Here is a 10,933-nt window from a genome sequence, read left to right as displayed (position 1 = left end):
CAAATCCTTCACATAAGCCCATGATAGGTCGAGATTTTCTGCACGACGGGTGTGAAAATTGGGCACCTTCTTTAATTGCTTCGATATTCAATAACTTTTTCTTTGTTGTACAGTTATTTCATTCATTTTGCATCCAAACTAATGTCTTCAAGGTGTGCAGTGTTGAATTCTTTTTTATCATCATTTTGAAAAATTTTAGCTAGAGAGGGCCTTTAATGGTGTTATCTTGGCAAAAAGTAGCATTTAGTACTAGCATCTCGGCTGAAGCCCCTTGGGCATGATAACTTTGTGGGGGTTCTATCTTCGATTCCAGGGGTGCGTGTGCTGGGGAGCTCTTCCCATGGGGAAGGGTAATGGGTGTGTGCGCGTAAAATTAAAAAAAAAAAAAAATCCTGATGTTATTTTTTTCAATTATATTCATTATTCCAATCTTATTTGTGATGTACCTAGCATTTTGACATTATTTTTCTAAACGCTCTAGTGTTTTCAACACTATACTCTCATTTATAGTACACTATGATCTTATTTATAGTTCACCTCCATAAATAAGATTAGGGTGTTTGATGTGAATCCAGAAATGAGAGTAACACTTGGTGATAAATGCATTGAATGTGAGGAAATAATATCTCCGGTTTTTAATATAACAGATAGTTTGACATTCAATTTAGTCTTAGGTATAAGATCCTAATTAATTTTGCCTTTTATATATATATATTTTTTAAAAAAGTCTTTGTAGTAGTGGGACATGTTAAATGTTTCATTAAATGGTAGTTTTAACTAATATACATAATTAGCAATGATATTTTAAGAAAAAAATACATATTTATTACAAATAATTAATTTAACTAATTTTCTTAATCTACTCAAATTAATCAACTACTCCACCGGTCCTTAATATAGGATCCAATTGTTGAGTTGGTTTTGGTCCTAAATATAAGACTCATTTATCATATTTATCAATTTTCTCTGAATTATCCCTATGGATACTCCCTCAACCATAATTAAGTAGGAGAGGAAGAGGGGGTATTAAGAAATATGATTATGATATTTTAGGAAAAACGTGTCATATTTCTTATAATTAACTAACTTACCTAACTTCTTTAATATAATCAAATTAATTAAATGAGTCTTATATTAAAAATTAGAAGAGTATCTTATGACAATATTGGATGCTATTCACCTAAAAAAAATTTAGAGCCAAGTATCTAATTTCAATATAACCAATGCATAATTTATTGGCTCATTTAGGAGACGTGGAATATTCAAATCCACAAGAAATGGCCGAATCCAGAGCCCGTTATCCCCACCCAACCCCCAGCGTGTTCCACAGAAGCGAGTGAGCTCTCCTCTGTTGTTTCCGCTCATCCTCTTGCATGAGAACAATGCCAATGTTCGCCACGACCCTCAGCTCCTTCCCGTCGATCTCCTCCTTCTCACAACTTTCCTCTTCTTCCTCCGATGTCTCCATTTCACCTTCAATCTCCTTTCCGTTCTCCAATCAATTCAATTTCTCAAAGTATGCCCATAAATTATCGGCCGTGAGAAACCACTGGTGTTATACTGCTAAAGTCTCCGTCTCTGGTAATACTGAAATTGATGAAAATCCTGAGACCCAACTCCATGATGACCCGTCTTCCTCACCGGACGCCGCTCGCCTGGCTCGGGTGTGTCATCGGTTATTCCTTAATTTTGAAAACATTTTAATCGTAGAATGTTATTTTGACTTGTGAGAGCGGCTATTTTGAGTCGCAAGAGATATGGGCTAAAATTAGTGGCAATGCTTATTGACAACCTTCGTTGGGTCTACAAGGTTCTGCAGTTTCTTTCTTTTGTTTTGGACGGAAAGTTTTTGCGGTTTCTAATAGTTGAGGAATTTAAAGAGAATCGGTTGTTATGGTTTCTTTCAATTGATAAAGGAAATATAAATAGTCGAGACAATGAACGCAGAATTCCCATTATCTTTGATTTCATGGCCTTGCGTGAGATTAAAGCATCCATGGATTTTGAACGGAAAGACGAGGACTTAGCGATTTACGGAAAGACGAGGACTTGACGATTTGAGTAGTATTCGCATATGAGCGGAAAACAATATAATGGAGAAAATGTTAGCTTACCATTCTGAGCGCTAGCTTCTTGTTTACTTTTGGAAGGTTATTTTAGTTGTAGTCATATGCAATATGCATAGCATTCAGTGATATTATTATTTTATACTTTAAGTTGAGCAACTTTGCAACTGCAGCTGCTATAATATAAACGCTTTATATATTTCACAAGATTTAAGAGGATACATGATTGATTATTTAACACAATCAGCTGGTTATTTGGATAGATCACAATTTAAGAAGAATTAGATTTTACATGGTGCAGTACTGCATGGGGAAGCCGATGTTCTGGAAAAATACCGGCATTGTGAGATAAATCGTAAATTTACTGTGTTCCCCTTTCTAGTTTTATAAATAATGAACATATGAATGTGTTCTCTTTAAATATTTGGGTTGTGACTTGCGAATTTTTAAGTTAATCCACTACCTTAATTTTGCATTGATGTCAGTTTTGATCACCATATGCCTAATACTTAATTTCTGCAAAGAATTAGAGATCTGCTGATTGGAAGGCTGCAAAGACATATAAAGATAGTGGGTTCATCTATGATGGCAGAATTGAAGACTTTAATGGTGGAGGACTGATAGTTCGATTTTATTCTCTTGTGGGGTTTCTCCCATTCCCACAGTTAAGCCCACTGCATTCTTGTAAAGGTACCCATATCTTCATACTGAATATATGTGTGTAACTTTTTCCTTGCTGTTAACATTTTCATATGGATTGAAGTGAAAAGAATTTGTTTAATCGTCCATCAAGTCTCCTGCAATCGGTTCTCTCTCCTTCGCCATTTTCTTTTTCCTCCCCCAGAAATTCCATGCTCCTTTATGTAAATTAATTCTGAGTTTATATCATTTACTCTTTTCTTATCGTAGGTACCAGTCCACGTCTTATTTTAAAGTAGCATGGAAGTACATAGGTCAGAAATTATCGATTAAAGTGAGATCTTTGAATACCACCCATATAGTTATAACAGTTTAAAAATATAATAACTACAGTCTCTAAAGTCTATAAGCAATTCAAAATCACTATCTTAAGTCACTACATATTTGATTTATTATGCTGCTGATACTGGTGCTCAATTAGCAGGATAACTGACTAGAAATGACTTAGCCCTCATCTTAATGGTAGTTTTACTTTGGACCATGTAACAGTCACTTCTATGTGCTATTTATTGATATTTGTGATGATAGTATCTGATGATTTTGGAAATTCAAATTCAAACTATATTAGTCAATTGAGTTCAGGAATTGATAACTTCATTAAATATTAATTTGATGCTAGAGATTTTTTTTTCCTGCGTACCTATATACTGTTATCCTGCAATGATTGATAGGTCTTCAACACTACTCTTCAAGTTGAAAGATTATAGTGGCAGGTGGAGTGTATATCTCTGACTTCTTGTTAGTGATATTTTGTTGTAGAGCCAAGCAAATCTATCCAGGACATTGCAAAAGGTTTAGTGGGTTCTCTTATATCTGTGAAGGTAATTTATTAATCAGTTCACTGCCATATCCTTTTGTTCTATGCTGTAATTGTATTCTATTTACTTACTAAACATTATTAGCACCTGATTGGGCATCCCTGCTAGATTCTGGTAATCAGTGACGTTGGGACCTTAAGGTCTTTATTTTATCAATCCTCTTCTGTTACAGCAAGTAAGGTGCTACGTATCTGCCTCTTGTCTTCTATGTGACATAATACTGTCACCATTTTTTTTCCTCCATCCCATCTTTTGCTATCCTGGTCGGCTGGCTAACTGTGTTTTGTCATGAGCTGAAATCCTTGTCTCACCATGGAAGCAAATACTGACATTTTTTCCCGCGTGAGACTATGCAATTATGACTGAGCCGGAATTTCTGTTTCCATTAGACATGAATTTCTTAACATGATCTCTTTGCTGCTTTAGTTCCTTCCTGTGCTTCCCTTCGTTAGTTACTGGATCGGTTTGGTGTTAGCATATGCTATTTCATCTTATATTGCGATTTTTTGACCTTTTTATGACATATAAATCAAGGATTGTTTTTAATATACAAATGATTGCAGTTTCTTGTAATTTTAGGTAATTCAAGCAGATGAAGATAAAAGGAAATTGATCTTCTCTGAAAAGGAAGCTGCCTGGTCTAGATATTCTGACCGGGTCAAGGTTGGGGATGTCTTGGAAGCAGTGGTTGGTTCTGTTGAGGACTATGGTGCTTTTGTTCATTTGCTCTTCCCTGACGGTAAGTGCTATGTATAATTCATAAGTTTCTAGTTTCCCTTTTCATTATATAATGGAAAAGTTGCAAGTGACATCACAGGACGATGCAGGCCTTTATCACCTCACTGGTCTGGTACACATCTCTGAAGTGTCGTGGGATCTAGTTCATGATGTCAGAGACATCTTAACAGAAGGTGATAAAGTGAAGGTCAAAGTTATTAGTGTTGATCGGTAAGTTTCCAACAAAACTTTTTAAAAGGACTTTGGTTTCATATTGATTTGTTCTGTTGAAATGCTGATTTTATTCTAGTAGACTGAGTAAATCCATGCTTTGAATCATTAAGCAACAAGGGATTCTTTTTTTTCCCCGTTCCCAAATTTTGTAATCACCTACATTGGTGTTGCATCCCTAGAGTTTGAAACAATCTTGTCTTTAATTTAGTGAACCACAGTGGTTAATCTTCGTGTTAGATTCGCATAGAAAATGGAAAAGATTTCAGCTTCGTAGCTTTTTCATTTTGCTTTTTTGTGTAACTCAAGTGTCTATGAGAAAACTACCATTTAGCGTTAATTTTTTTCATTTGAATTGTTGCAGAGAAAAATCAAGGATTAAGCTATCAATAAAACAGTTAGAAGAAGATCCACTTCTAGAAACTCTTGATAAAGTGATACCTCAGGTTTGTATTTACTTTGTCACTGTTAAATCACTAATTTCTAGTGAGAATGAAAGAAGTCAGTCTTAACCTTTGAATCTTGCATGAATGATTGGGATTTGAAACGCCAAGTCATATGACATTTTCATGTGATCGTGTGAGTTGGTTTTAATTTGTCTCATCTTGTAAAAGTAGTTTATCATTGAGATGAGAGGAGGAAATCCTGACTACTGGGTTTTGCATAAATGTCTAAGTGTATTAGATCATATAAGGTCGTGGCTTGGTCTTCTAATCCTGATTGAGTGCAAGATCTGATGGTCAAGATTTGATCCTCTCATTAGTGCTTAAAAGATACTCATTGGGATGCAATAAAGATAGCAGGAGATTCTCCCCCTAAATAAATTCTATACTGCAGAGTGGCTCAGATGATCTTGAATCTTCAAGTGATGGCACTAGCAATGCTATTGAGCCTCTACCTGGGCTTGAAACGATACTTGAGGAGCTACTCCAGGAAGATGGGTTAGTTTCCTTCGTTTTTTAAAAATAATTATACTAGGTTGAATGGAAATAATATCTTTCTTGTTCTCTAATTTTCTGGGAAGAAACAAAATATGATTATGTAGTATATAATCATGAACATGTACTAGGGACAGCTATGATTCTGATCTACCTCCCTTGCCTTTGATTTGATTATTTTGACTGCACCTATGTATAAATTAAACTACCTGGCAATTAATGCATCAAAAGAAGATGGAAGATTTAGATTAAAGTACCATGGCTTACTCTGACTGTTGTGTACTCAACAATGCATTTCCTTGGAACGTAGATCACCGACTTAAGAAAAATTTATCGTGTATCATATGAGCCTAACAATGTGAAAATATATGATTGCGTAATAAATATGTTCCTTGATTTTTTTTTTTTTGGTTTTTTTTGGGGGGGGGGGGTGTGTGTGGAATAGGTCAAGATAGTTTCAGGATCAGAAAATTACTTGGGTGTTGTTTAAGCTGGTAATGACTTCTGTTGGTGCTTAACAGAGAATAAGGTCCTGTTCTTGGTTTTCTTGAATGTTTCACCTTGCTTGTTTTGCCTTGAACCGTCCTTGAAATGAAGGACTTAGCAACCCATTGCTAAATTTGTTTTTCAGACCAGCCTGGACCGGCTTGCTTGGCAGCTGGCCCAATGAAACCCCTACTTCTTAATGTGGAATTCCTGATTTTCAGTTTATTGGGGATTTCTTCTTGCGTTATTTAGCCATCTAACTAGGGAGAGAACTATACTCATTCAATCCCAATTTTCCAAAAAATTAGTCTTAGCTTTTGTTCCTAATATTTTTATTATCAGGTATATAATATGACGTGTATGATTTTTCTATAATAACATGGCCATGGCATAGTTTAATTGAATAAACATATGTTGGCCAAAAAAAAAAAAAAAGAATAACCATATATATTTGTCCGCATAGATTGAAATTGTGTACTTAATGTTTTTATTAGAAAAATGTCTGGTGATCATATTTTCATCCTGGAATTTCATAGCGAAGATATTAGAAAGTTGCATATTAGTTATTTTTAATTAACCTTGCCACTCATTCATTTCCCTAACCTCATCATTTTGGGTTCCTGAGAAAAAGATGGCTATGTAGTTTTGCCGCTTTGACACTGTTACTTAAAACATAATTCCACTAAAATAAATATAGTTTCATTACTGTCTGTTACATTTATATGCTTTTTGTAGAACATAGTTAATCAATTTTCTTTTATATGCTCGAATCACCTTTGACTAATTTATTGATTCTGCAACTGGTTGTGATGCTATGCTGTTGCAGGATAGATGATGCCAGAATCAGCCGTCAAGGTTTCGAAAGACGGGTGGTTTCACAGGACTTGCAACTTTGGCTCTCTAATGTGAGTTTATCAGTCCTTGTAGGAGATAGTCTAAGGTGTTTATGTCAATGTCTGCTTTCTGTTAAGATCTGCGTCTATCGTTGTCGCAGGCACCTCCCATTGATAAAAGGTTTACTCTCCTTGCTCGGGCCGGAAGGCAGGTAATTTTCTTTTGAGGCCCCACTCTGGTACTGCCATACTCCCAGATGAAGATGACCAAAACTTTTTGTTTTTTGGCATTCCTTGGTATTTTAAATGAAAGAGAGATAAAATGTTTTTTCTTATTCCGGTTTGATGCATTGGTAGTTCTTTGTTTCAATAAGCCTGATAAGCGGTTCTAGGATGATCCTTTTGGCTCGGTAACTGAGTGACTTAAAACTGTTAGCAATTCAGGCCTGTGTAATTATTGTTTAGATTAGGTCTCTACTAGTGTCCCAACATGTCACTAGCACCCTTTGAGTACAATAACTACACGCATTATTTCACTAGGTGGCCGTCTGCTTGTTAGCATTATATTCCATCAACAACTAAATTTTTGAATAAATTATTAACTGAAAGGGCCAATTTAATAACTTCGTTAAGCGCTGCATTTAGTCTTCCTCTGCTCTGAGTCTAGTTAAATAATAATAATAATAAAACACCTACTATAACTGCTTGTGATGTGATGAATCAAATACTTGCAATAATTATATTGACGCCTTGCATGACCCCATCCAAACAGACTGGATCAGATTGTCATGGATAATTGTGTGCTGGGATGATGTAGGTACAGGAAATACACCTGACTACATCACTTGATCAGGAAGGTATCAAAAGGGCGCTGCAAAGGGTATTGGAACGTGTTCCTTAGTCCTGATGATGATGCTACCTGTTTTGCATGGTTATCACACTTTTAGAGTCCAGAATATCTCACACTTAAAGATTCAAATATTGACCAAGAGAGTTCAAATGTGGGCCCTTTGTATGTGATATCCACTTCCATGTTTTATGCCCAGAAATACATGGGCAAATAGTAATTCTCTCTATTCTTCCTTGTAGGACTTTTCAAGGACGGAAATCTTCACTATTCTTTGTCCTGAGTTCTGAACTTCTAATCGTACATATGTTGTCATGACTCATGAATCTCAAAAGTTAACAAGTAAATTGATGATTTTCTTTTTGTTCTTGTGTTTTTTTAATTCAAACTTTTGATAATTGAGTGTATGTATTTCATGTGTTAGAAAATCACATTTACCTCTTAAATTTTCAAAGCGTGGGATTGGCTTGTGGAGAGATTTTGATGGGGTTATAAATGATAATTGAGATGAGAATAGACCAGACAAAACGGAATCTTGTAACTCATAATCATTTTTTCAGTGGAAAAGCCAAACGCTTGCAAAAATTCAGATCAAACCTGCACAAATCAAATATTCGAATGTCATTTTTTTTTTTTTAGTTTGGTACTATAGTCCTAGATATAATATTTAGTTTGTAATGCAAATTATACTACAAATTAGATCTTCTGCGCAGGATTGAAGGTAGTATTACAAAAGTAAAAGCAATGCATGAATATAAAAAGTTAGTAATTTCTAGAATAAAATAATATTTACATTAAGTTTTTTATATTGAGGGTGTGAATTTTTTTGTGATAATATGTTAAGTTTTTTAATCATACATAATCATGTATTCTATTTTTGAAATATTAATATTTAATTATAAATCTCCATCGGAAAAAAAAAATCATATGGCCATATATGATTGGAGAATTTAACATAATGAATATAAAAAACTTGATCTAAGTATATTCCTAAAATACCCTTAAAGCCAAGAAAATATAAAATTATTCAATTTAATGTTATTTATAGACAATATTTTTGAATTGCTAAAAGTAAAAACAAAGTTCTGAAAAATCAATTTTAATTACAATAATACTACTTCATGTCCTTGATATAAGAGCTCATTAGAGATTTAATTTGGTTATAAATATAAAATCTCAATCCACTTTGTCTCTGATATTGGTTCATTTCTTCCCAAATAACCACTATAGTAATTGTATATCTTAAAAGGTTTTCATCAAAAAGTAGTTTTAATGTATATGGTTGACAAAAATATTTTAAGAAAAACAACACTCATTTATTACAACTAACTTAACTAATTTTTTTAATTTTTGTAAATTAGTTATTTAATTCTTATCAAGGACTAAAGGTAATAGGGAGAATTTCAGCAGAGGACCATTATAGCATCTTATTTAAAAAGAAGGACCAAAAAATTCTAAAATCTCAGTTTAGACCTTGAAGTCTGAAATGGAAATAAATTTGATAACAAAATATCCAAAATACACTTAACTTCATACTTCAAAAAAAAAAAGCCCTTAACCTTAAATAAATAGCCAAAAAAAAGAGAGAGACACTCGAGGAAGGGCTTTTTTACCGAAATACGATAAACAGTAAAACTTTTTGCAAAAATACTGCACTTTTAAAACTATTTACCAATATGCTGCACTTAAAATCGTTCTTGGCAAGAACAATTTTCAAATTACACACAAGTTGTTCTTGGCATGAACAATTTCAGAAATCGTTCTTGGCGTGAACGATTTCACTTTTTAATTTTTTTTTAAATGAAAAAGTGAAATTGTTCATGCCAAGAACGATTTCACTTTTTCCTATTCAACCCATGCATCTGAATTGCTGCCAATTATGCATGCAAAACCATGCGTCTGAATTTCTGCCAATTATGCATGCAAAACAAACCAATTATGCGTTTGAATTTCTGTCAATTATGCATGTAAAACCAACCAATTATGCGTTTGAATTTCTGCCAATTATGCATGCAAAACCAACCAATTATGCTTCTGAATTTCTGCCAATTATGCATGCAAAACCAACCAATTATGCGTGCAAGACCAACCAATTATGCGTGCTCTATAAACATCTTTGACATAGCATGTGAGAATCCCGTGAGGCTACAGCTATGGCTTTATATATATTATATGTGAATTTCTTCTCTTCATGCCGTACGCTTCATTGCTCTTCACTTCTTCTTCTTCTTCTTCGCCGAGTTCTCTTTTCTTCTTCTTCTCACTTGTTGTTTCATTTTCATTATTCTCTTGTACTATTATTTTTTCCACTCTTGTTTCCAAACAAGACAAGCTCTTTTACTGCTGCTGTGGGTATGTTGTTTCTCTTCTATTTTTTCTTTTAAAAAATTTACAGTTGTGATATACAATTTGATTTTTCATCCATACTATCCTTGATGAGTTAATATTTCATTGTTCTAATTTTTAGGAAGTGAGTGGTGGGTTCAACAATCTGGAATATTTATACTCTTTCAAAGCTAGGTGCCTCTTATTTTAACGGTAAAACTATCATCTGTTATATTATTTTAAGATGTTAAGATTTTTATATAAGCTTTATTTTTTTCTTGGTATATGATTATTATTTTTTGTTATGAAAGTATACTTCTCTAGAAGTTTAAATTTGGTAAGATAAAATTGAAAAATAATTATATATACGCCCTAAATATCAAATATGTGGTATATATTAAGTTGGTAAATTAAAAAAAAAAGTCTTCTGCCCACTTCTAATGAACTATTGCTTTCATATATTTTTTAGGTAAAAATAAGTTGTAAGTAAAATTGAAATGAATGAAGAGCACTCATAATTTCTTTTTTTCATTTTGCCTTTTCCATGCTATTTGTTATGTTGTATTTTTTAATTGATGATGACCTATCATGATATGAGTATTTTGAATCCAGAATAAAATACTCTGACTATTCTTCTAGTTTACATTAATTACATAGATCTTTCCTCTATTTTAAAAGCATACATTTAGTCTAATTAGTTAACACTGTTAATAGGAGTATTCTAAAAAGATTCTAAAAATATTATTTTTAACTGAAATTTATATTAAAATAAAATTTATTTACTATTTTACTTCTGATTCTAATAAAGTCTTAAATTATATTTTTATAGTTACATTAATTTCAATCAGTTAAGGCAAACATAAAAGATTTGATTAAAATTTTAACTAATTTTTTATAATAAATATATATATTTAACTAAGTATGTTTATAAATCTTTGTAATAAAGAAGTGTTTAAAATTTTTGAATTATAAA

The 10,933-nt window shown here is 33.0% G+C and overlaps 1 protein-coding gene across 1 annotated transcript; it reads left to right on the top strand.

The window, feature by feature from the left end:
• Window positions 1-1,321: 1,321 nt before the first annotated feature.
• Window positions 1,322-8,002, top strand: LOC114725098 (30S ribosomal protein S1). The gene is made up of 10 exons (XM_028911560.1): window positions 1,322-1,664; window positions 2,597-2,756; window positions 3,525-3,586; window positions 4,163-4,322; window positions 4,411-4,531; window positions 4,896-4,977; window positions 5,369-5,472; window positions 6,782-6,860; window positions 6,950-7,000; window positions 7,606-8,002. Exons 1-10 carry the CDS (start codon window positions 1,374-1,376, stop codon window positions 7,687-7,689), a joined length of 1,194 nt encoding a protein of 397 aa, XP_028767393.1. The 5' UTR covers window positions 1,322-1,373; the 3' UTR covers window positions 7,690-8,002.
• Window positions 8,003-10,933: the final 2,931 nt, after the last annotated feature.

This window comes from Neltuma alba, unplaced genomic scaffold, assembly GCF_004799145.2.
Source record: "Neltuma alba isolate B1F8T4 unplaced genomic scaffold, ASM479914v2 tig00012225_pilon, whole genome shotgun sequence".
Taxonomy (NCBI): domain Eukaryota; kingdom Viridiplantae; phylum Streptophyta; class Magnoliopsida; order Fabales; family Fabaceae; genus Neltuma; species Neltuma alba.
This window is presented reverse-complemented; position numbering and strand designations above follow the sequence as displayed.